Source organism: Miscanthus floridulus, chromosome 1, assembly GCF_019320115.1.
Source record: "Miscanthus floridulus cultivar M001 chromosome 1, ASM1932011v1, whole genome shotgun sequence".
NCBI lineage: Eukaryota > Viridiplantae > Streptophyta > Magnoliopsida > Poales > Poaceae > Miscanthus > Miscanthus floridulus.
Window position 1 is genome coordinate 130,561,880 of NC_089580.1, and position 26,837 is coordinate 130,588,716.

Genomic DNA, 26,837 nt, shown 5'->3' on the forward strand with positions numbered 1-26,837 from the left:
ATTAATGATGATAATAACTGGGTCTCTTTATGCTGATATCTTCAATTGCCAAGTTGGTTTTTGTCCTATCAAATACTTGGGGGTCCCATGTCCTAGTAGGCTTATCACGTGATGTGTGCTTGCACTGCAATGTCGAAGTTCAATTTCTGTCAAATATTTGCAACTGTCAAAATGTCATGATACTAACTGCCATTCCAAGTTGGCTTTTGGAGGCCCAATTAGCTATCACAAATTAGTGAGGAGCCCATCTTAAATTTGGAAAATGAAGGGAATTAAGAGGCCGGTATGCAGGCTAGCCGACCATCTCTAGTTATACGTCGCGTCCCTTGACTCGCGAGGAGAGAATAAGAGGCTAGTGCAGGCTAGCATGCAGTTGCTTCTCGTCTCCAGGCCAGTTCTACTCCCCCATTAGCAGTTGCTTCGTCGCTTGACAGTTTGCACTCTCTGCCACTCGCTCGATCGATCACTTGCCTCAACCGTATACGTCCATCTACATCGTGCTTTCTAGTACTTCCTGATCAATCTTGTTGGAAGATTAGGCCACGCAGCGGTGGATCGACATGGCTAACTTTGCTGTCAACCCTGCTCTGTTCGTGCCCGATGGCCTTGGGATTGAAGACTGGGCACGGCCTGCGCGTGGAAGGATCATCATCAGTGGCAACCTGCCTCACCGCCACAAAGAGTATGCTATCGTTACAGTTCTCCCTCCCCCTAAACAACACAATTTGTATGATGCTATGGATGAGGTTGTGAATTACTTTGAGGAAGAGCGTCATGTTAGAGTTCTTTCCAGTTGCTTGTCTCCGCTTGGGCTTTGTTTGATTCAGTTTCATTCACCGGTTGCTAGACAAGCTATGGTTAACTTAAGTCCTCATCAATTCGATGTTGTTTGTGAGATTGTGGTACAAGAGCATGATAGAGGAATCAATCTAAGAAACTATCCTTTCACTAGAACGTGTTGGTTTATGTTTCTTGCTTTTCCGTTGGATTTCCAAACTAGAGACATCATCACTCAGGCAGTAGGGCACTTTGGAACAATCATCACTTCGACCACCAACTCCAGGTGCAAGTCTAGGCTTCTCTTAAGGTGCAAGGTTACCTTGGTGAGCAAAATTCCAAGGAGTCTCCTGGTCTGTGAAGGAATCGCTGGGGACAATAATGGCTCCTCATGGATAGTCTTGGTCTTTGTATTGGGCCCGACTCAGTTCGCTGATGAATTTGGTGCTAATGAGGATCAGATCCCCCAAATGGCAATCTACATCCAGAGAATGCACATTTTCTTAATGAAAATCAGAATCAACAGGGCTTCTTTGAGGATGTGGGTGATCTTACTGAAGTTCAATAGGAAAATGTGGATCAGGGCTGGGAGGCGCCTCCTTCCCCAGTAGCTCAAAATGTCAACAATGGCTGGGACCCTGGCTTCAACAAGAAGGGGACTTGGTTGATGAGAATGAGCTTGCAGAAGTGAACAACCTTGTAGATATTGATGTTGCCAATGTAGTTATGCAGCACCCCAATCAACCTCAAGATAGTGCTTCAATATCTTCAGAAACTAGAGAATTCTTCAAAGCCCAAGGGCCCCCAAGCACTCTTGAACTACCTCTTCCTGACTCTGTAGGTAGAGTTTTGGCAGAGAGGGCACTGGTGATCGCTCCAAACAATGTGCATGTTTTTTAGAGTGACTTTTAGGTCAGAGAAATGGCAGCTAATCTTGGGCTGCATATGCCTTTTAGCCTAGTCCCTTTAGTGGAGATGCTTTTGACTGAATTGGCCAGGAAGGCTCACGAGACCCAGTTACTTCTCCCTATGAAAAACCCAGTTGTCAACCCCTGCCCTGACAGCCCTGAATTGGACTCCTGGGATCTTGCTCTTGATAATCCAAACTGGGGAAACAATGCAGAGGCCTCCACATCCTTTGGATACAAGAGACCCAGGTTATGCTCATTCAAGCTTTCTCTGATACTTCACCAGAAATTGAAGCCCCAAGAATGGAAGAGAATAAAGAGATTGTTGTCTACAACCAGGAGTTTGCTCTACAGCAGATTTGGAGCATCTCCATCCCTCAACCCATAACCCTGCTCCTTGGGATGCTGGTATGTCTACTGACAGCTGTGGTTATGTGGTGCCACCTCTTATGAAGATGTCAACATGGATCCTGAGGAATCAACTGAGGGCCAAGAAGAAGATGAAATAATGGTGGAAGCTACTCCTCCTGGGAGAAAGAAGAGAAAAGCAAAGGAAATAACCCCTATTGTTGATGATGAGGACAAGAGAACCTCAAGATTCAAGAAAGATTGGGCTAAGAAGTGTACTCTGGACCCAAGCACTCAAGAATGATCAATGGAGCAAGACCAGAAAAAATGGAGGACTGGGCTAGACTGGTGGTGGCTATATATTGTCTTATTTTTCTATCTATCTTGTTTTTTATGCTTTGACAGTTGTTTTTAGTATTGTAAAACTTTGTAAGTGGTGGTTATGTAACCATATGTTATCTCTATGCTACTCTATTTTGTCTCAATGAATAGTCATTCTTGTGATTGGAATATCTTGTGCTGGAATATTAGGGGGCTTAATGATAGTGATAAGTGGGACCCAAGAAACAAGATTGAGGAGAGTAGTGCAAATATTTTCTGCCTTCAGGAAACCAAGAAAGAGAATTTTGATTTGCATTTTTCATTCATAAGTTTGCTCCTAAGCGTTTTGATAAAATTTGACTTTTGCCCCTCTAAGGGTGCATCGGGGGATCTTGGTTTGTTGATGGGCTTCTTCACACTTTGCTGTTACTATTGCTGAAACTAACCTAACCTTGTAGCCTGGACCCTTGTTGTAGTGTATGGCCCTTGCAGACAACCTGCCAAAGATAATTTTGTTAGCTAGTTATATAGCTTGAATATTGAAGATGATGATCTTTGGTTGATTATTAATTGGGGATTTTAATTTCTATAGATCTGCTGAAAATATAAATAGACCAGGAGGCAATTTTAATGATTCAGTCATCTTTAATAATATCATCAGTCATTTGGGGCTCATAGAATTACCTATCAAGGGTCAAAGTTATACTTGGAGTAATATGTAGGACCTCACTTCTTGAGCAAGTTGATTGGTTCTTCACGTCAGTTGCTTGGACTAATTAGTATCCCCTTACTGTTGTCCTCCCTCTTGCTAGGATTACCTCTGACCACCTTCCCTGCAAAATCCAAATTGGCACAAGCATCCCAAAGGCAAATATTTTCAGGTTTGAAAATTATTGGTTTAGTCATCCTTGCTGCATTGATCAAATTTGTGGGAGGAAATTTTTGAAATCCATCTTCTCTGTAACTCAAAAGCAAATGATTCTCCCATTTGGTATATGACCTGCTCAAGGTGAAGGATTTATACCTTCATCAGGGTAGAAGTATCAAAATCAAGAATGGACAGAAACCCAGATTTTGGTCTGACCCATGGTTATATGACAAACCCATCTGTGAGATTAATCCTATTCAATTCTATACAATCTTTGTGGTTAGAAAGACGTAACTTTTGCAAATGTAAAGAATAAGAAGACCCTAATTTCATTCATGGCTCACTCCTTATTTATAGATAGACACTCTAAATTTTAAACTTGAAAATTCTAATGATGTCATATATATGAATTTAAAAAGAATAGGAAATTTTTAGTGAATTCAACAATGCATAATGCTTTAACTAGAAATGATGCTGGACCAACCAATATGGATGGGTAAAATCCCTCAAAAAATCAAAATATTTCTCTAGGTTCATGACTAATAATGTTGTGCTAACTAGAGACAATCTTCTCAAGATAAGCCTGTCAAAAGCATGTCAATAACAAGTGTCAAGTGGTTTAGATTATTAGCCACATTCATTAACAAGTACATTCAGATAACAACCACATTTATTAACAACTACATTCAGATAACAGCCACATTTAGATAACAGCTACCTACATCACATGACCAAACCATGACAATGCCAACTAAACTGACAGCGCTGAGACCTAGACCTAACTAATCTGACAAGTAAACACTGGTGGAGACTTGTTTACCTTAGCAATCTCTTCCTTGATCTCTTCCTTCACTTCTAGGATCTTGACCATCATTTCACAAAGCTGGACCTTCATCTCACACATCTCCAGCTTCAACTGACACATATCAAGTTTCAGGTCACCATTGACCTCTTCTGCAACTGCTTTGACTTCTTCGGTAGGATCTACTGCCTCCACTTTGGGACCTCTAGTGCTCTGCTCTCCATCACCAGCCAACAATGCAGACAACTGTCCTTGCCTGGCCAGCATCTTTAGATGCTCCTCATATTCATCTTCCCAGAAGAAAAAAGGACAGCCCGAATTCCTCTGAAGCCAAAATGAAATCAAGATCCAGATGCAGCTCAACAACAACCAAGAATCAAACTTTCAAAACCCTAACTTACCTTATGGAAGGGGCAACAGTAAAAAACTTGATTTCGGCTGTGCTCCTACGTTGAAACCCACCACACCACCCTCCACCGCCTGCAATCCGAGCATATGATGAGAGGGAGGTTAAGCATGCATTGATTCAGGCCCGGGCCGATGTGCTGCGCCATGGAGGAGATCAATAGTGGAGGGTGTAGGCAACAGCAGAGGGGGGAGAGAGCGAGAGGAGCAGGGAGAGAGCGAGAGAAGCAGCTATAGAGAGGGATAATATATTTTTTTTATTCTCACAGACGCGTGTTATTATTTTCACTTTTTTACAATTAAAACCGTCACTTGTTTGAACTCATGAACATAGCGCAATGGTAACACACCAACTTGTGGACCCAAAGGTATCAGGTTTGATCCCAGGCGGTAACACAATTTTTTGCTCATTTTTTTATTATTACAGATGCGTCTTCATCCTTTTTCTTTTTTCCTTTAGCACATTTTTTTGTCCAAGTCCCCGCATCGGTGATTCTAGGGTTCCACAGTTCCATCGGTGTCCAAGCACATCTGCACGTCATCCTTCGCCATCGCACGGCTGCCCGCCGTTAACCACCGTCACCGTCGCCGCATACCACAACCACCATCACCATCCACGCGCCACCGTACGCCCGTCTCTGTCTCCAACTCCATTCGCCACCATCCTCTAGCCACACTCCCCGACGAATGTCAGCCAAGGAGGTCAGTTCTGGCTAGGAGGCGACCTGATCTGGCGAGGAGGTGCTGGTGGAGGCCCAACATCCCCTCCTCAAGCCCTTCCGACCTCGACCTCTTCGCGTGATAGGACCCCGCCGTTGGGTGCCCCGCCACCACTCCAAGCTCGCCTCTAGGTGCCTAGGGTTGCGCTGCCGCCACCACTACTCCAAGGTCAACGCCGCAGGTATTAGACTTCTTTCCCTCTATTCTTTGTTCTTTCAATATGGATTATCATCTGGTTTGTTGTTCAAATAAGCCGTCAGCTACCATACGAACAATAGTGATGATCTGCTATTAGCCTGAAGTATGTTAGGTTGCTCACTCTAGTTTTTAATTGCCTGAAACCATAGTACTGTTATTCATAGTAGGCAGGAAATTATTTTACTAGTAGTTTACTAAAAATGAAGGAGCAATTATTTTTCTGTGGTCTGTGAAAGAGCTGATAATATGTCTCTTATAGTTTCTTTACATAATGAAATAGCTTTCTCCTTTGTTACAATTAAATCATGCTGCTGCTGCCAGGAAACATGTTCGTGGTGCCGTAAATAAATTTATATCAAAAAGCTTTGTATCGAGAGGTTGGTTAGGCTAAGGCCAATGCTTTGTGAGCTTTATGTTTAGAATGCACATCACAATACTACAAGTAGCAGTTGAGCACTGAACTGAAACTAATACATGAGTAGTTGGAGTGGCAGGTACTAGTAGGAATAGGGGCCAAGTTGGGCTCAGGCCCCCCCCCTGTCTCTGTGATTTGCACAAGTCTCTACTACTCCGCTCTCTGTCCCTGCATGTCTCCCTGTCCCTGCGCTAGATCTGTATCTGCTAGTGACTGAGTCACCAATGACTGGCTAGGGCCCAGAAAGGCCAGCAGCCACACACAGACATAGCAATCGGTTAGTTGTGTTCCCACCGCTTAGCTTAGCCATTAGTCTGTTGACTTTGCTTATGTTGCTCTGCGTCGTCTGAGTCTTGTTGATTCTTCTATCTTTTTTGCCTTCCTCGTTCTTCAGTGTATAAAATTTACAGAGTATGCATACTAGAAGTGGCAGATTAAGTAATATTTTGGTAGATCTTATGTTGCTATTATTGGGAGTACAGGCATTCTACTGCTAGCTGCTAGGTGCTAGCTGCTATCACTATCACAACTGAGAGCAATTAATAATTAATAGCTATATTTAGCTTTAGGAAACATCCTATTCATGAGTTAGCTATTGCTGATGATTTATCTCAAGTTGTAACAATCAAGTAGCTATATTTTTTCATGGATTTGATAAATTCTTACAAGCTGTAACAATTCAGTAGATAACAAAGTAGCTATATTTCTTCAGTGCATTATTATATTTCCAACTTTAATCATATGAATTAAGCTTATTGAAAAGCTGCTATATATATGTGCTCTAATAAAGTACTATATGGTGTCTGCATATATATCTTGAGATTTCACTTATAATAGTAAAATTATTATATGTTGGCATCTAACTTGTACTTCTTGCTCAACACTTGTTCTAGCCTTAATAGGCATAGTTGTGATTCTTTTGGTCAATAATTTAATATTTTGACCCTTGTGATCTAGCTTATACTTATATTATCGTTATAAACATTGCTTATACATTTATGTATTATGTCCATCCTTGTGCTCTAAAAGTTTACAACCATGTGCTTGGATATCCAAACCGACGGCAACTGAGGTGATATTGTCATGCTCTGTTTTTGTAACTTATATGTAAATTCTTATATACATAGTTGTAGGTGTGCCTTCAAAGGCATGACCATATCGCTTCATATATTGTTTATGAGTGATATTTGGAGTATTTATGCTGCACGTCTCACGTCTTCATTTAGAGGGTTCATGTTTAAAAGATTAATGAGTTAGTTTTGTTTATTAGACTTAAGAACAAATGTCCAAAGTGCAGTCATTATTGAACTTACTCTTGTTTGGAGTAACCCATATTTGTGTTAGGTTGTTCTTTAATTCTAGTTTGGTGCTTATTAATTTGGTTATCTTACTTCCGTGTTATTTATGAACACAAAGGAGATATCAATTGGTCCATAGGAACACTTTGCCAATCCTATAGACAGTTTGGATTTGCTATCTTAGTATTAGATATACCATATAATGAAGTCTAAGCTCTTGTTATCAATAAGTTCAGTTTCGTCTGATCGAAATGTTCCTGCTTTATGTGGATAGTAAAACAACCGAACTAATAACTTAGGTGGGGTAGCATGTCTGCTTTTATTGGTCAGACTAGGAAAATTCTATTCTGTTATAGGGACAAACTGTCCATTTAGATAATAGACACAGAGATTTCTGGATAGGTTATTTTCTTTTACCAAGTACACTACTACCACTGTTGCACTACTAAGTTACTCCTTTTACTTGCTATTTCTAGGAATCTGGCAACGAACAAAGGCTGATCATTGGTGTTAGTTGTGTCTTGTGAGTGCTAGCCGTTGACTACATACAGATCCCTATTAGAATGGTAAGATTTAGCTTTGATATACTAACACTACTTACTGTTAGATGGCAGAGCTTTACGCCGGTCACTAATTAACCTTACTGAAATTTATTTTTATTGGCTGATAAGGAACGTGAATCATCAACCGACGATGAAACAGGTGCAGAGGAGGAAGAGAGAGATGCTAGTGCAGAGGAATAACATATAGATGTTACTGTAGAGGGGGAGGAGAGAGATGTTACTGAAGAGGGGCATCCATCTGAACCTCCACGTTGCCGCCGTAGAAAGAGGACAGTGACACAGTGGCCAAAGGACACTATAGTTGTCACAGAGCTTACTCCAGCTGGGATGCTGAAAGGTCCTAATATGGCTAGAGGGGGGGTGAATATCCTATTTAAAAATCTACAAATCAACTAGAGCAATTTGATTAGTATGACAAATAGCGTAATGCAAACTTGCTCTAGCTCTACAAGGGTTGCAAGCCACATATCCAACAATTCTAGTTGCAATGATTACTTAGGCACACAACTTCCAATGTAATTACTCACTAAGAGCTCTCAAACTTGCTACTCTAAAGAGTTCAACTAGATGAATGTAAATAATAAAGCAAGCTCTCAATTCTAATTATACTAAAGAGCTTGTATCAACTAGTTTGCAAGAATATAAATAAGTGAGTAGGGTGATTATACCGACGTGTAGGGGATGAACCAATCACAAGAAGAATATATAGCCAATCACCGGAAGAATGCCAAAGACAAGAGACAATCAATTTTCTCCCGAGGTTCACGTGCTTGCCAACACGCTACGTCCCCATTGTGTCGACCAACACTTGTTGGTTCGGCGGCTAAGAGGTGTTTCATAAACCTCGTCCACACAATTCAACACCGCAAGAACCGACCCACAAGTGAGGTAACTCAATGACACGAGCAATTTACTAGAGTTACCTTTCGGCGCTCCGCCGGGAAAGATACAACTCCCCTCACAATCACCGGAGACAGCCACGAATAATCACCAACTCGTGCCGATCCTCCACCGCTGCACCGAGCCGTCTAGGTGGTGGCAACCACCAAGAGTAACAAGCGAAATCCGCAGCGCAACATAAATATCAAGTGCCTCTAGATGCAATCACTCAAGCGATGCACTTGGATTCTCTCCCAATCTCACAAAGATGATGAATCAAAGATGGAGATGAGTGGGAGTGCTTTGGCTAAACTCACAAGGTTGCTATGTCAATGAAAATGTGCAAGAGAGTGAGCTTGAGCCGGTCATAGGGCTTAAATAGAAGCCCCCACGAAATAGAGCCGTTGTACCCCTTCACTGGGCACACTGCGGGCTGACTAGACGCTCCGGTCAGACTTGACCGGACGCTGGCCCTCAGCGTCCGGTCGTCCGATGGACGCCACGCATCACTAGCTTCAAACGATGTTCATCAGATTTTAATGGCTACGAAGCTGACCGGACGCTCCGGCAAAACTGACTGGACGCTGAAGCCCCAGCGTCCGGTCATTTCCAGTAAACTCCCCAAGGCGTATTTTTCGACCGGACGCGTTTGGTCCACCTTGACCAGACACAGACCAGCGTCCGGTACAATACCCTAGGTACTGTGTAGACCTGTCAGTTTGGCTGGATGCACGCTGCTAGCGTCCGGTGCTTTCAGACCCAGCGTCCGGTCAGTTGACCGACGCCAGCGTCTTTGCGATCAACTCGTTTTCACTTCTAACTTCTTCACCCTTGCTCCAATGTGCCAACCACCAAGTGTATCACCTTGTGCACATGTGTTAGTATATTTTCACAAACATTTTCAAGGGTGTTAGTACTCCACTAGATCCTAAATGCATATGCAATGAATTAGAGCATCTAGTGGCACTTTGATAACCGTATTTCGATACGAGTTTCACTCCTCTTAATAGTATGGCTATCTATCCTAAATGTGATCATACTCACTAAGTGTCTTAATCACTAAAACAAAATGGCTCCTATATTTTATACCTTTGCCTTGAGCCTTTTGTTTTTCTCTTTCTTCTTTTCCAAGTTTAAGCATTTGACCATCACCATGCCATCACCATTGTCATGATCTTCACCATTGCTTCATCACTTGGAGTAGTGCTACCTATCTCATAATCATCTTGATAAACTAGGTTAGCACTTAGGGTTTCATCAATTAACCAAAACCAAACTAGAGCTTTCAGATGCCCACTGAGAAGAAGGCCTAGATAAGAATGAGGAAGCTTGCTGGTCTGATTGCTAGACAAAGGATATCCTTGATCTTGGCTTCATTCAATGACCTAAGTGAAGAGGACAAGTGGTCATTATTTGATGAGTGTGTCCAGCCTAGATTGGAGTTTCTAGTTGCATTGAAGGATAGGGCGTTTAAGATGATGATGCAGATGGTAGCCAAAAGTTGGAGAACCCACAAAAGTGAGCTAGTACGTTGTTTCGTCAAGAAAGGGTTGGATGCCACGGTGAAGCACACATACATTCTACGTCAAGATTGGGCAAAATTTGTGGAACTAAAGGAGAGCGAAGAAGCAAAGGAAACAAGTGAGAAATACAAGAAGCTTAGGGAGAGGAACAAGCATGACCACTGCCTGAGGACAAGAGGGTATGCTGGGATGGCCAAAAAGTGGGAGCAGGAGGACAGGGAATTAGTCATCGCAGGCATAAGTAATCCTTGGGACAAATATCCTCCTGGTCGCCCTAGGAATTGGCTGCATGCACAGAGTACATTAGTTATTTCAGAAGGTACTGCTGAGATTCGTTGGGCGACAGAAACAGCTGAGAGTGTCGCTCGACAAATTTTAGAGAAGGAAGCAAAACTTTAGGCTTTAGGGATCACTTTGGTCAGCGAAAGAGATGTGCTCACAGAGGTCTTGGGCTAACCAGAATAGACAGGGCACATGCGTGGTATGTCTATTTACTATGGGTCGAAGTATTGGTTGAATTGCACCAGCATGTACAGAAAGAGGAGGCGTTCAAATGTGGATGTAGAAGCCATTAAAGAAGAAGTTATGAGCCAAGTGACACAAGAAGTTACCACGAAGGTCACTAAGGATATCATGGACATGCTGCGTGAACAAGGAGTGCCTTTGAGGTCACCTTCCAACACCCCTACCTCTGTAGGTGGTCGGTAGAGCAGCTGTGCCTTAGCCTCAGATGCAGTCTACAATGCACAGTTGGATGGACTTGGTGGAATTCTAGATCCGAATGCCGTGGACCTTCTTACAGAGCCAACAACGTGTACACTTGTAATCAAACCTAGAGGTAAAATGGAGGTAGTAGCAACAGGTCGTGTATTCCCAAAGCAAAATGAGCTATATTCACTTCTAGTACAGGATGGATATGTCATTGTACATATTGATTTTGTATATCCGGAACATGAGGGCATTGTGCTGAATCCACCCCCAAGTGGTGAGATAACAAATCTTGGAGAGGCTCTATTCAAGAGGGTCCAGTGGAGTAGGGGTTGCATTGTGGTATCACCGAAGGTGCTCTCTTCTCAAAGATCACCAAGACCACTGCATGGCCATGATGGGTCAGCCAAAAGCAATCTAAAGGACCTTGTGGTAGCCAATGTTTCATCCTCACAAGATGGGAAAGCGAAGAGTGCCACTGTTGAAGACAAGCCAACTAAGTCCTCACATGCTACAACGACACCTTCGTTAGCCCCTAGAAAAGCCAAGAGTGACAGAACAACAGGTGGGTGGCAAGCATAAGCAGCAGGAGGCGTAACCCACCAAACCATCTAAGAGTGCCCCTGTTGGAACTTTACGGATAAAGGCCAACCCTAAGTTCCAATTTGGACAGCCAATTCTATCAGCAATAGATGTTGAGAAGGTAGGACTTGGGTGTGTTGCTCTTCATGCCTACTACATGAAAGCATGTGTAGAGAATAGAACGGATGGGATAGTCGGTATGTTCAAGTGCCAACATTTTAGGCATGATTTAGAAACTGAGCCTTTCATTGTGGGATTAGATGATTTGTTTGACCTCTTCACACTAGATGCATTGGATATGTCCATTCTTCGCTACTTGACACTGTAAGTACAATTTCTTATATTTTAGACTCATTCATTGTTGCGTAGGGATGCTCTTCATATATTTCCTTGCTAAATTGCTTTTGTATGTTACTTTATTCCTAGATGCCTGATTGTAGAAGCTAGAGACATGTCTGTGCAGGTTGGCCTTCTTGATCCAGATCCATTGTCAATAGACAGCATGACCAGGGGTAGATGTTTTAGCGTGTCGTATCTGGAAAAAGCCTAAAGAAACATGCCAAGAAAGACAATGTGATGTTTGCGCATAACTATGGTGTGCACTAGATTGCTGTCATCATCATTCCCAAGTGGCAAAAGGTCTTGTACCTCAACTTCAATAGAGGCAGGAAGACAGATTTGAGTGGGTTGAAATCTATGATAGATGAGTGAGTGTTTTCTAACCTACTATTGACACATGTGTTTCTTTTTTAATTATGTTATTCAAAGTCAAAAAAATGTGACAACAACTCATGTCTATGTAGGGCTTTTGGCAAATCCATACCCAAAGCGAAGAACAGGCAGAAAAATGTTAAGTTGACCCATGCCACCAATTTTGCAGTAAGTAGTGCTTCACTTCCAAATGTGATCAAATTTGTGTTTCAATTCCCTAGCTTACCATGTGTTTGATATGTTTGCAGTGCCAGCAGCAAGGTCTGAACAACACTTGTGGGTTCTATACGGCCCACAACTTGATGCTTGCGATGGGACAGACCAAATTGGATTCTCTTGAGGTACGATAGATATATATTTACTTATTAGTTGTTGTTTGACATTGATTGTGACACTAGGATCCTCCAATGCTAAAAACTCCAAGGCTCAGCATCCATATCTTTTGGCTGGGTCCGATCTGGATGGTACTATACATTTGTCTAGGAGAAAGTGTAGCCACCTTATTCTGTTGTTTAACCACTACCAGCTAGGCTGTGTATGTGTGTTTATGTAGCTAAGTAGGTAACATGCATCTAAATAGGTAAGTAACACGTAGGAAATATTTTTGAGAAGAACCTAAGTCAACTGAACAACTTGGATGAGCCTAAACTGAAGTAAGGAGACTAAACTTAAGGGTGTCCCAAAGGTGACTAAAGTGATAGTCTAATGAGATTTTATTAGACAGAAGGAAGACAGAGGACAAGAGGGAATAATATCTAGTCTCGCACTTCGATGTCCTTTTTTATTGTTTTTGGTGCTTAAGTCGCTAGCAATTTCTTTCATCCCGTTGAGGACGCCATAACAATCTCTAAGTTGATGTTTGCTGCTGATGTTTACTGCTGCTGCTGCTGCTGGAATAGCCTTGTGCATAGTTAATGTGCTGCTGCTATCATCGCTGCGTATATATTAGTCTGAATATATAGTTATGTGCTAGATAAATAGCCTTTTTCATAGTATTTAGATGTATGTTTCAATGCACGTTAAACTAATTAAGTATCATCTTATGGCTACATTACAGGAATTTGAAGTGCTAACCACTCGAATCAACTTAGAGGACATCAGAGAGAAGATTGCCATGTTCATTGTGTCGCAGATCATCGACCAAAAAGACGAGTTTCATAAAGCAGCTGTTTAGATGCATTGAAATCATATGCACAGGACTTTGTATGGGTATTTGGGAGCGTAATCTGTTTGGTTTGAGCTACTGTGAATCTGTTTAATTTGTTTATGTGATGAACACAGCGGTGACAATTTTATTTGTTTTTATTAAGTGAACAATTTTAAAATGTGATGTCATTTTTGTGAGATCTGTAGGTCTGATTATATTAATTGTGATATCAGTGGTCTGCTTTGGGCAGACATGTGTAGGTTGCAGATGGACGCGTCTGTGGTAAATAAATACTACAGATATACGCTAAGTATACACGTCTGTAGTATTCTTCGTAATGCAGACGAATGTAACGAAAGAGCGTCTATAGTATTCTGAAACTCTATAGACACGCTGAGAGAATGAGCATCTATGGTATTCTGAAAGTCCGCATACGCGTTTTAAGAAGTCACGTCTGTAGTTTTCTAAAAGTCTATAGACGACTTGTTACAACACACGTCTGCAATATTTTTAAACTCTTTAGACGCGTTGTGACATAGCGTGTATGTAGTATTTATTGTACTACATTCGCTTAGACACAACACGTGTCTGTAGCATTTGAAAACCTACAGACGCTTTTATGTAACACGTGTCGGAAATAACTTTTGGTACAGACGTATGTTCAGTTCATTTCAGACCGACGCTTGTACATAAGACGTGTCTGCATTAGTACCTTATTACATACGTGTTTTTTGCGCGTCTATAAAAAGCGCATCTGTAATAAGATCTTATTATAGACTATAATGTCTCTTAACGCGCGTATGTGATGTGGTTTTTTTACATAGTGTGCGCTGCGTTTTTTATCGTTTGGATAGTTATCTACTTGTCGGATTAATCTTCATTAGTGTTTTCTTTTGTTTGTGTAAATCCAGCTTGGACCCGTTTGTGCTTGGACCTTGGGTTCAAGTTGTATGTAATAAATGGCCATATTCTACTATGTGTACATGAAGCTGGATTTTTATCCTTTATTAAAAAACAAATTATAGATAGTTTCATGGAATAAAATTGTTGATAGTAGTAGAAGTTATTACCAGCGGTTTGTAAGCGTTACTCTGCTGGTAATAACATGGAGCAAAAAAGTTTGGCATGCATCAAACCAGATAACTACTGGCATAATGAAGGGCACAGAGACAGACAGGTAGTACAGCTTGTTCCGCTACTAATCAGTAATCACACACGTCAGGGGCTGTTTGATTCAGGGACTAAAGTTTAAAGTTTAGTTCGTGTTACATCGGATGTTCGGATGTTAATTAGGATGACTAAATAAGAGTTAATTAAAAAACTAATTACACAGATGGAGACTAATTTACGAGACGAATCTATTAAGCCTAATTAACCCGTCATTAGCACATATTTACTGTAGCACCACATTGTCAAATCATGGACTAATTAGGCTTAAAAATTTTCTCGTAAATTAGTCGCAATATGTATAATTAGTTATTTTTTTTTGTCTATATTTAATACCCCATACATCTGACTAAACATTCGATAACACGTGGACTAAAATCCGGTGGAAGCAACCAAACACCCCCTTAGCCTGATCTACGAATCCTTCTTCCCTTCACCCTGCTGCTGCTTCAAGTGCGCGTGTGCGCCGCCGTCATCCTCATGGTCGCTGCCGAGGTAGTACCTCCTGAGCGCCCTGGGCAGGTAGAAGGGCAGCAGGAACGCGAAGAGGTTGAACCCCCAAAACGCCAGGTTGGCGGCCGCGAGCGCCCTGCTGGCCACCACCCGCCGCGGCGGCACGGGCGGGCCACGCACGAGGTCGTCGCGCTCCTGCATCTCCTCGCGCAGCCACTCGGACGCCGCGAACATCTGGCGCGCGCTGTACATCACAGGCATGGCGGCCCTGACGGGGAGCGAGAACGTGCCGGGCCACGCGGCGGCGATGCCCTCCGTGAACAACTGCGCGGAGAGGAGGAACGCGTGCGGGGCCGCGGCGGCGACACCCGCCGTGTCCTCGGCCCGGGGGCCGTCGAGGATGTAGAGCGCCGGGAGAGCGGCGCCGACGACGAAGCCCACCGCGGTGTGCACGGCGAGGGTGAGCCGCCCACCGGCGCCCGGGAAGACGGGCGCGGCCGGGTTGGGCTTGCCTGGGCGCTGCGGGAAGGCGAGCCGGGCGAGGACGAGGAGGTAGGGGAGGAGGAGCACCGCGAAGGCGATCTCCGACAGCGGGACCGTGGTGGAGAAGGCCAGCACGGCCGCCACGCCCAGCGTGTTGAGCTGCTTGATGGAGAAGAGGTAGTAGTGGTGGTGCGGGCGCGCCGTGGGCGAGGTGGGCGTCGGGTGCGGCGGCGGCGGGGGCGCGCCCATGGACGGCAGCGTGATGCCGCCCCCCGCCGTCGGGCCGACGCCGCCTGACATGACCTGGCGAGCTGAGGTGCTGAGAGCGTGAGCGGCGCGCGGGCTTGGGCCGCTTGGCTGGATGCTGGAAGCTGTGGGTGACTGTTGAGCGAAGGAGGCGTTCGGGCTCGCGATAGCGGCGAAGTTTAGACGAAGGAGGCTGGCGCGGGAGCGGAGGACGTGTGGCGCGCCGCGGTGGCCGGGCAAGCGGCGGAGCGCCGCGTGGGCTGACGGCTGAGTGGGAGGGATTTGGGATCAATTATTTTACCGGCCTGGGAGAACAGCTCAACAGCGCAGTCTGCAGAGCTCCACGCCGTCGCCTAAACAACTGACAAAGAGGCTACGTGTTTCTAGGCGTGTTTTGCTGTGGTTGGGCTCGCTAGCTTGTTCTTTTTCTCTCATATAAATTCAATCTGTAGTTTCTCCTTGGAGAGCCATCATTCAAATAAAATTTGCCCTTCAATAACTTTTATAACTCGTTTGACATTTTAAAGAACCAATTACATTCTCTATACATTTTGAAGAGAATTTTTCGCTAAAATATCTATTTCTATTAGTATGAAAGGGCATTAAAGTTTTTTAAGAGTCTTTCAGAGTTGCTTCAAATGCTTTATATTGCCCAAGAAAATGTTGATGGCACATGACCCGCTTCCATCGAAAACAAGGAGCTCGTCTGCTCTTGGAGGTTGCTAGGTTTCCTAAGGAACTTTAGTTGGTCGTTTCCAACCTTTTTTAGGAAGCTCTATCAAATGTTGAGAGCCAATTTGACAGGATTGGGTCTCTTTCTAAAAACGACTTCAGCTTCAGTTTCTCTTGTGAAGCAACTTCGGTGAAATTAAAGTCGTTTCAGAAAAGATTTAACAAAAATAGCTTCAGTGATAGTTTAATAAAAACTTGTGTAAAATTTATGAGGACAAGTCAAGAGAAGCCATAATTTTGCAGCTCTAGTTCTTTAGTTAAAAATCGGTTCTAGCTCTTTTAGGTTCTTTGCAAGAAGCCTTTTTTAATAGTTGTTTGGCACGGCTCCGTAGCAAAAGCTGCAAAAGGCTAGAGCTAGAGTCAAAGCTGTGCCAGAAAGACTCTAACTTAAAACGACTTCGTGAGAAAGCTCTACAAAGGTTTTTTTTTAATTACATAGATGATTGGACGAAGCCACCTAAACATGGATTCTCTAGCTTCCTAGTGAAGCTAGTTACAAAGCTCTAGAAGAGACAAAAAAAAAACTATAGATGATTTCGTATTTAAAAAAAAATCACTAGTTACAAAGCTCTAGAAGAGAAAAACGGTTTTTCCTTACAGGATGATTTTGTATTTAAAAAGAAGTGTGACCATTATCCTTTCTAGGTGGTACATTTGGTTATTCATTGGCTCCCCATTTTGAATTATCGGTTACAATTTTTTTTCTCCTGGACACTTAGATGATCTAATTTTAGGATTGATAGTCCTTAGTGTCAGCCTCTCTTTATTTTGTTTAGGTTGTGTGTTTTATGCAGAGGCCAGATGTGAGTTCATGATTATTATATCAACCCGATGTAATAATTGTGATCTTTATTTACTTATTAAAAAAAACTTCTCCACCTTTCTGGTGAAGCCAGTTAGGGAAAAACTTTGTCAGACATAGCCAGGGCGCATTTGGTTGTGTACTCCAACTTACCGCACTACGCTGCAGCTTCAGCACCCAAGTTCCGGCATGCTTTTGGTTCCTTTCCAAACTTGCGACATCGCAGTCTAGCCATCGCGTTTTAGTTCAATTTGTGCACCAAAAGCTGCTGCACTTGCGGCGGACGATTTGGTCGCTGCAGTTTTGGTGCGGACACAACTGCGGTGTGGTATGCAGCGGCACCAACCAAACACGCCTAAGTGTTCAGTTCCCAGTTGGTATGGCTTCCTCTCTAACCTAAAAGCAAAATTAGGTTACCCCAAGACAACTAGCGACACAAGATTAGCATTGCTATATTCATCATGAAAAATATTTGTATAATGCAATAATTACTTTCATTTAAGCTAATATATTATTAGGGAAAGCAAAAACTTTTATTTCCGATGGGAGGGTGGAGCTAGATTCACATTAAATAGAGTATTTTTAGGGCGCACTTTAATTAGAGTTGTGCATGGGCGATACGCACCTGGAACTTTGCCTCTCCGGCTCACTACCAATTAACGAGTAGCTAGCATGAGATCAGGTGTATTGGTTCCAGCAAACTGAAGGTTATAGCAATTAACAAAGACACATCGACAAAATAATCCTACAAGCTCCAGTAATGTCATTTCGGAAAGACAAATAATCCTACAAGCTCCAGTAATATCATTTCGGAAAGGACAAAGCACAGGGCAAATGCAAACTATCCCAAGTCCCAACGCGAAGCCTTACCACGAGGCACAAACGTATCGCCAGCGTCCCAGCAATCTCAGCCAAATAAATCACCCGCTAGAATGCGCCTGGATGATACCTATTATGATACAAAGATACCTATGATACAAAAGGTTACACATCCATTTGTTGCAGCAGAGCCTTCCAGTACCTGGGGCAGGACGGGTTCAGGTGAATCGCCCGAAGCAACCACAACTCGGGGCTCTGCGTCGTCTCCGCCAGCTGGTTCTGCTGAGAAACCGCTGCAGCCGACTGCCTCGCCAGCAGATGCATTTGGAAGTACACCTCTGCAGGCCTCAGTTCTGCACAACCAAACCGGGGAAAAAAAAGAAAGAAAAGGCATTGAGACTGAAACCAAACAGCTGACTGAAAACTCAATAGTATTCATTCGAAGGCTGGCTGGTTCAATTCGTACCTGGGGGCCATGAGAACCATTCCAGGCGAAGGTTTTTCTCCCACTTGGTTTTGGAGCCAAGGCTGCCCTCAGCTTGAGCCAGTAGCAGTGACACGAGAGGTAATGAAGCATGTGATTTCTGCTGGGCCTTTCTGAGGCTGGAAGCTGCACGAGATATAAATTGAGGAGCTACAAACCTCCGGGCAATTTCCATACAGGTTGCACCTATCAGTGATGTTTCATTCAGTACAAAATTAAATTACATAAAACAGGAATATTTCATAATTAGTAATTAATCAGGCCTATTATAGACTAGTACTCTCAGACCGTGCAGGGAAAGTCTAAAATTAGAAGCAGCGTTCTTCACACGGCGTCCTTAAAAGATTTGATCAATTTAATTCCACAAAATAAATTATCAAGAAAGTACCATCCAAGCACATTTTTTCCTTAATTCACTATTAGCATAATGAACAGTTAGTACCATTCAATAACCAGTGCAAGGAATGTATTACATATCAACATGAATAAGACTGGCAGAAAGTTTGTTGATCTGATAAGAACCCAGTTTATTCCTGGATTCTACTGGAGAGAAGAAAACAACCAAGTTTATTCCTGGATTCTGCTGGAGGGAAGAAAGCAACCAAGTTTATTCCTGGATTCTACTGGAGAGAAGAAAACAACCAAGTTTATTCGTGGATTCTACTGGAGGGAAGAAAGCAACCAAGTTTATTCCTGGATTCTACTGGAGAGAAGAAAACAACCAGGTTCACGGTGCAACTTCATACCATAAACAGCAAAGGGTTTTAAAGAATCCTTGACGACTAATGAGCTATGTGAGAAGAAAGCGGCTAACCATTAAGGAACAAAATGCAGCTATCCGGATCTACTTGAGTGCATGCCTGAGCAAGAGCTTTTTCAGCGCTTTCAAAGTTTACATCCCACAGAAAGCACTGAGCACACGCCAGATTGAAAAGGGATGCCCATTTCGATGAGTCGCTACCATTTCTTTTAACGCATTCACGCAGATTTATATCTATTTCATCAGAAGAGCCCTCCAATGAACATGCAGATTCAAGTTGCTTCAGCATTACCCAGCCAATCTCAGTATTTGTATGGTTTCTCAAGCATTCCAAGTACTCGTTCCTGGAGTTCAAAAGATCCCCTTGCACCGCATAGGCCCGACACAGTTGCAAGTGTGCAAAAAAAGTATCCACACGGCTTGATGGGGTGGTTCTTAGGGCTTCTTTAGCTTGGGCAATGCAATTTTCATAGTCTAAAGATTGCAAACAGACCTCCGATGACAAAAGAAGTAGCAAGAACACCTCATACTGCATAGCTTCTTTCTCATGTGGATTGCTAATATTGGACAACACTTGCATAATGAGCTTCTTCAGAATAACACAGATATGTTTGGGGTACTTCTCTTCCCGTGCTTTTTGGAAAATGGCAAGCACAAGCAGGTAGCGTGCGTCTTGGTTCCATGGTTCACAATGAACCCACCTTGAGAGGGCAAAAAAGAACATGAATAGCTCTCCTACCAAAGGCATACATTGTCAATGCAACAAGTAGAATATATACCTTTGCAGGTGGTGTATTGCATCAGGTCCACTTAGGTACTGGTGTTCACATGTTGCGAAAGAGAACTTTGTGTAAGTGGGGCAGGTAGCATAGCAAGAAACCATTGCACAGGCTTGAACATGATGTGGTGATCTTAGGCCCAAACTGGATGTGTGTCCATGTGACGACAGAGAGGTAACCCTTATTGCTTTATGAGAAGCCATCCAATCTCCACTCCACAGCAGCAGGGATCCAAGTTGGTTTCTGCAGCATGAAGAAAAGAGAAAATGGTGAGCAATATTTTGACTCAAGCCTCAAGTTTAGTAACCTTTTGAACACCTGATATGACCATTCCAAGCAAGAAAATTACCTCACTAAACTGCAGTCCGGATACATGTGCAGAACTTTTTTCAGGTAAGACAAACTACCATCAACCTTCAGAGGCTTGTCAAATTCCGCACCAATCTAAAAGGATATTTTTTATATATATTAGTACATCAAGCATGTACTCAAAAGTCAAAATAAACTAGTTTTCCATAGAAACATAGAACACCAGTATTTTAGAATACTTACAGCCTTCCCAAGAGCAATATTCGAGTGTACTTCACTCATCACTTCATAAGCTGTACGCTTAGGAGGCATATTCAACTGAGGCAGCTGGAGACGCTTGGTTGGATGCAAAGCATCCAATGCGGAGATAATGAATTTCAACTGTGAGTTGTAATTGAGCTGACCAGGAAGCTTGTGAATGATGGCAGCTGCAGAGTCCTTCCCAGAAATTCCATATGTCAAGGTGCATATGAATCCCCAAGCTGCAGTTGCACTCTCCGCCTTTATACCACTTAAATTTTCAGCCAAGCTTCTAGATACAGAAAGAGCTTCCTTGCTTTGGCCAATTTTCCACAATGCCAGAGCATATATCTGCAATCCATCAACACTCAACAGTCCTAGAAAATTTAGGATTACTTGTTAGTTTATATGTTATATAGCATGTGGTAAATATTGTGAAAGGATCTACTGTCAATGCTATCTGGCAAATTAGGGAACGGAACCCTTCCATTGCTTAAGTGGAATAAAAACAATATACCTTGATATCTCAGCTCTTCACACTCCCGCGCTGCATCAGTTGCAAGACCAGCCTGCAATTAGTGTGATGATTAGAATCTCAGATGTATCATCCAAAACACCATGATTTTAGCTGCTTAGTGTGTTTAACTTCATCAAACCAGATGTAAAGTAACCGTTAACACTCTTACCTTGCATAGTGCACGGGCAAGATTCACTGAAACATCAGCAAAAGCTTGTCTATTGTCTGACTTGGAATTGTACATCATGCCTAAAGCAAATCTCGCTTGCAAGTAAAATGTGATTGCAGACTGGAAATCTAATCGCACTTCAGAAATCAAGCCATTTAAATTGTGAGACTCTGGGTAATGAGGTGCTCGCTGAACAGACTGTCTTACAGCCATCAATACCTACATAATCGAACCAGTATAAAGAAATTGATTTGTTAAGCATAGGCACTAAGGTTTTAGGTAGCAGATTAAGCAATAGAAATATCTTTATGACTTAGCGAATCATCATGTATCTCTTAGTGTCAACCAGTTAAATAATCTAGAATATAAGAATGAAGGCCAACTAAAAAAATTGCCATCGAGTTGAATAGACCATTGCCACCTAAAAGGGCCTCAGCCATGAATATAAAACTGGATATATACCTGAGGTGAAAGAAGATTGCTAGAACGGGCAGCAATTGTTCCAAGACCAATCTGGAACTCTGGCAGCTAATGCAAGAACATAATAGAATGAAATCAGGGCTAGCTTGGAGAAGAAAAAACAGAAAATTGTTATACTAAAAAAATTGCACTTACAGGTAGGATCTGCACAGCCCTCAAGCAGCTTTCAAAAGATTCATTTACAGGACTGCTCCTTTAAAATCACATGAAAATAGAAAAAAACAGCTTGAGTAACTAATTTTTCAGAGCACAGCATAGGAACCTTTTCCATGAAATGAGAGGTGAGGGGTACCCAGATTGGTGATAATTTTCCGCCGACATTCCAGCCCATGGCAAGGCCAACGAAGGATCAATGCTTCGAGCTCGATCAAATGCTTGTTTTGCCAATTGCTTATCACCAGACTGCCTGTAAATCTGAAGGCCAAACTATTAGATACCCCCTACTAGTAGCAGATATAAATCAGCTGTTGCTTTAAGAGCAGTACCTTTCCAAGGCATGCCCAAGCTTCAGACAATGACATATCGAGATGAAGTGCCCTAATAAAAGAATGCTGCTTCAAAGCCAGATAACTTGACATTGAACCCAAAGTAACCCAAAAATCCTTATTAACTGGTTCCAACATCAAGGCACCCAGTGACATTTTCTCTGGCAGCTCCCTGTTGCACAAAAAGGAAAAAAATATAATACTCTTAGACAATTCACAAAACACCATCTGAAAAGTAATATGGTATTAGCCTATGCAACAAAGAAACCTACCAAACATTGGGGTTGAGTATGTTGTTGTCATCCATGGAACAAATTAGATCAAGACAAATAGCCATATCATTGTGAACATTAGCTTCCCAGGGAGTAAGATGCAAAGCACGCTGATATGAGAGTTTTGCACCATTTGCTGCTGACAAACATGTATTTCTCCACTCTTGAACAGAATCTTTGAACATCTGTGCATCCATGCCCCTTTTGGTCTTCCCATCCACCCATGGAAAGCATCTCGCAAGTGCGAGCTGACACCAAGCAGGCAAGGTATATGGTAGAATATAATATTATAACTCTTCACATTATAAGTAGATGACAAGCAGACTTAAATGATGAAAAATCAAATACCTGAACATCTCCATGCAATTTCCAGACGCATGAAAGGTTTCCAGTCAAAGAAGTACAAATTCTGGAAGCTTCTGAAGCTTCCTATGAGAAAACAATCTATATGGTGAAGCTATACAGCTATGGCCTATTCAATGATATTTAAAAAGCTACTATCAGATCAAAATACCTTCAAGAGACTAGCAGCCCAACCAAAGGCCCCAGTAGTTACACAATTCCTTGCCCATGCAAGCAATGCAGAAGCAAGGCCAAAGTATGCCGAATGATTACATGGAGCCATTTCCAAAGCAGAACGAAACTGCTCTACTCCCTGGTGTTGTGTATTTAGAGAGAAATTAAATAGTATTAACAATGAAAGAGATAAGGGCTAAATAGATTTTTGAATGGATGCACTGTCATGTGTACCAGCAGAACAATAGATAGTTAAAAAAGCAAGCAGGAAACTTCCTACCTTTCTAAAGTAACCAAGCATTAACTGGATGTTTCCACTTTCTATCAATGCAAAGACCCTGGAACTATCAAGTTCAATAGCTCGTCCATATGACTGCCGGCAAAAACTGAATTAAGCACATTGAGAAGGCTCAATACAGCACACTGCAACAGTTATTAAGTATGCTCAAAACTGAAAACTGCAAACCTTTACTGCTGCAGTGAACATGCCCAAACGGTGGTATGCCAGACCAAGTGCCTGTAGCCATAAATATGGAATGTTTCAATTCAATAACTGATAACTTGAAAACACTCACATATAAGTTACACTAAGAACCTTGGCAAGAGCAAACTGATGGTGGGGAAAAGGCACCCACCTCCCATAAATCTGCACATGTTGGGTAACCTCGTATTGCATGCTGAAGGCTTTGTATAGCCTCTGACCATTTCCTCTGATGAACCTAACCTTTCACCAACTCATGTCAATACACACTATATACAAATTTGTAATGCCTTATCACAAACAAAAGCAAATTGCACACCTAAAATATTAGCAGTAGTATCTCCTTCCAACAGAAAAACTTTTGCAATTTTTAAAGAAAATAAGCGATCAACTTCTCAAGTACAAGTTATAATAAGAGATATTGCTCCAGGCATGTAACCTTTCAAATATTTTCAAGACCAGCACAATCCAGATTTTAACTTAATAATGCTATACTAATGGTGAATGACCAACTGAGTCATGTTATCCTGCACAATCTAATTTCATCTGTCAGCTAATCTAAAAGGATAGCCACAGAATTGAGTTATTAAAAGGCAATAACATTAACAACTTAACATAAAGGTTTTGTGGGGTGGTGATATCAATGCCATAATGAATGGAAGTGAACACTGCCTCTGTATAAACTACAAGAAACATCAATGACCAATGGATGAAATTGCTATAAGATTTAAACATTGAAGGGGCTAGATTAGGTTAAATTTCAACAATTTTCATCATTCTGCATAACCTTGTTAAATCTAACTAATTACTGCAAACCAATGTTGCCCTTAACCAATATCATTGGGTTTAGGCTTGGACAGGTTTGGACCTGTAGATTCTGACCCAATGCAAAATGAAGCCGTAAGATTCATTAACATAACACATCTAGTCGGGAGCTTTGTTAATGACACATACTATTGGAATTCTTACTTCAACAGATAGTCCATTGAAGAAATTGCTATACAAGTTACCTGTAAGTAGCCAAGTCTCCGAAAAGCCCAGAACGCACGCGGTGACTTGCCAGCTGCCTCCTTGCACACAGCAAGCTCCAAACTCTCCTTCCCCTCAACATCTAGCACGTCACAGAGCGTCTCCTGCACCATACCCCAGAAATAAAGGGGGGAAACACATTAGAACCCAGCACAAGCAAACGGACGAATACATTGGGCATATGAATATACACATACCCCAGCCTCAGCGTCATCAGGGTTGAGGGTCACCGCACGCTGGTAGCACTTGGCCGCTCGTTGATTGTCTCCACCGCGTGCGTAGTGGTGGCCAAGGAATCTGAAGGGGACGCCATCGTTGGGGTTCAGCTTGGCCGCCGCGAGAAAATGCTCCGACGCTGCCGTGCGAAGCTTCCGCGCCTCTTCCCCGTCACCCTCCTGCTCTGCCTCGGCGCGGTCCCATAGGAAGACGCCCTGCACGCACACGACCAACCAGCAGGTGATTAGGCGCAACGGAGAAGCGCGGGCGCGACCACGGGCTCAATGCAGTGGACAACGAAACCTACAAGGTTGTAGTGGTGGAGTGGGCTGGAGGGTTCGGCGGCGAGGGTTTGCTCCAGTTGCCTGCGGAGGTTGGTCTCCGCCGCCTGCGAGGGGATAGAAGACCAGGTCAGTAAGAAGTGAGGCGAGGGGGGCGGGAGAGTGTGAGAGAGATATAGCGGAGTACGGTTTCGGGCATGTCGTCGGCGAGGTAGCGCGGCGGGAGACGGCGGCGGCGGCGGCCGGCGAAACGGAGCGTGGAGGAAAGGGGCCGAACCGCCGAAGCGACGGAAGGGCGATAAATTGGCTGTTGTCGAGTGTCGACTCCGCTAGCGCTAGGGGAGCCACTCCCAGTTTGGTTCCTCTTGTTATCACCGCAATGTGCTAAAAACAGTCTATAGAGATTAAATTATAATAATTGTGTCCTACATAAATTATCTACGCAAATCGTCAAAGAAGAGAGATAACGGGGCACCAGGCATCGAAAAGGAACGTGAGTAGCCAGCTCAAGAGGAACGGGTGAATTCGGCTGCTAAAACTTAATATAGGGCTTTTGCTTGATGTCATGCTAAATAAACAAAACTAATTAGCAAGATGTGTACTTAAAGTTTATCTAGTATTCTCTATTTATGCGTACCTACTAAAAGTTTTGCAATCTAAAACTAAATAAATTTATTAACTAGTCTAATATAATATAAGAACGATAAAGGCGCATAATACAAGCACATACAGATAGTGAAGAGCTCAAGTAAGGAATATAAATTTTCCGGATAAGATGATGTACCCCTTGCGTCCATCATCAAACACAATCTTTAATCCATGTTAGACCTCTGCCGAAGTACGCTCCGAGTCATAGTGTTGAGTTTGCCACAAATCTCTCACCAACCAAGACAATTGTGTAATAAGCCACTAAGGCTCGTTACCGTCACTCGACTCTTTTTTTTAGATGAGTCACTCGACTCTTTTAGTCACCTTGGCGCTATCCACGGTAGAGTTTCCACTAAGAAAGAGTCTACTCATCCCCACACACAGAGTTAACGTTCTGTATAGTGTGTCTACTTGGGTGTAATAGGAGACCTATAGGTGTAGTGTTAGTCGGGTTCTTTTCCTTTTTTCTCTTCTTAATATAGTGGTATAAGTTACACAAGTCTCTCTAAAATAAATTAAGGGGCTGAGAAAAAATCAGCTTCCTTGCTTAACAAAATCATTCTCCCTATAAAATTTTATCATAGAGAATCGCTTCAGTTATCATAGAGAATCACTTTAGTTATCATAGAGAATCACTTCTCGATCCACCTCCTAACTGACAAAGCAACCACAAACATTATTTTTGGGCTGAATCCAGAAAAAGCTGTGTCAAACAAATTTCATGATTCTCTAAAATAAACTTAGAGGCTGAGAGCTAGAAAAGTAGCTTCTTGATTCACTCGACTCATAGAATCACTCTTTATTTGGTTATGTAGTGTTGGGGTAAAGATATGTAGTGTTTAGGGGTGTAAATGCACCCCTAAAAATGTAAAAAAAAAGTGATTTTGACTAAAGCATAAATGGATCCTTATGACACAAGTTTATCCACCCACAAAGCAAATACATCCGCTCTAATTATTTTAGCTTCACCATTTCTTTTGGCAGTTAAATCTCTTTTCTCATAGAAATATTTTCGCATGCCACGGGGAATCAAGAGTAGAAGGAACTCTGCTACAAATATCCATAGACAGTCGAAATAAGGAGAAACTCTACAAAATATACCTTTAATCACAATAAGACCTTTTTGAGTCAATTGATGTTGATTTCACTCAATCCTGAAATATGTGTGCACATGGACTCGGTCATACCTGTTTCTTTTTGATAAATATAAAGAACTTCCTCGCGTTAGTTTTAAGTTGGAACTGGGCTTATCCACTTTTAGAGTTTGTATAAACATTTTCGCGGTTCACTAGTTCA

General features: G+C 42.5%; 1 protein-coding gene and 1 pseudogene across 2 annotated transcripts; one reads left to right on the forward strand and one right to left on the reverse strand.

The window, feature by feature from the left end:
- Positions 1-4,767: 4,767 nt before the first annotated feature.
- Positions 4,768-12,026, forward strand: LOC136463195 (uncharacterized; annotated as a pseudogene).
- Positions 12,027-14,711: 2,685 nt separating this feature from the next.
- On the reverse strand, positions 14,712-25,226 carry LOC136541362 (tetratricopeptide repeat protein SKI3-like). Of its 2 annotated transcripts, XM_066533214.1 has the most exons (23): positions 25,081-25,226; positions 24,920-25,000; positions 24,594-24,827; positions 24,378-24,500; positions 23,522-23,605; positions 23,353-23,403; positions 23,167-23,259; positions 22,885-23,025; positions 22,719-22,799; positions 22,371-22,618; positions 22,099-22,270; positions 21,906-22,027; positions 21,749-21,806; positions 21,596-21,661; positions 21,134-21,352; positions 20,965-21,016; positions 20,451-20,824; positions 20,248-20,342; positions 19,899-20,141; positions 19,174-19,820; positions 18,342-18,545; positions 18,047-18,228; positions 14,712-15,435 (listed from the first exon to the last, which is right to left on the reverse strand). In XM_066533214.1, the coding sequence occupies exons 1-23, from the start codon at positions 25,090-25,092 to the stop codon at positions 14,755-14,757; spliced, it is 4,263 nt and encodes a 1,420-aa protein (XP_066389311.1). In that variant the 5' UTR covers positions 25,093-25,226; the 3' UTR covers positions 14,712-14,754. The 2 variants fall into 2 exon arrangements, with proteins under 2 accessions (XP_066389311.1, XP_066389303.1); XM_066533206.1 differs by lacking the exon at positions 14,712-15,435 and having other exon boundaries at positions 17,797-18,228; positions 21,749-21,800.
- Positions 25,227-26,837: the final 1,611 nt, after the last annotated feature.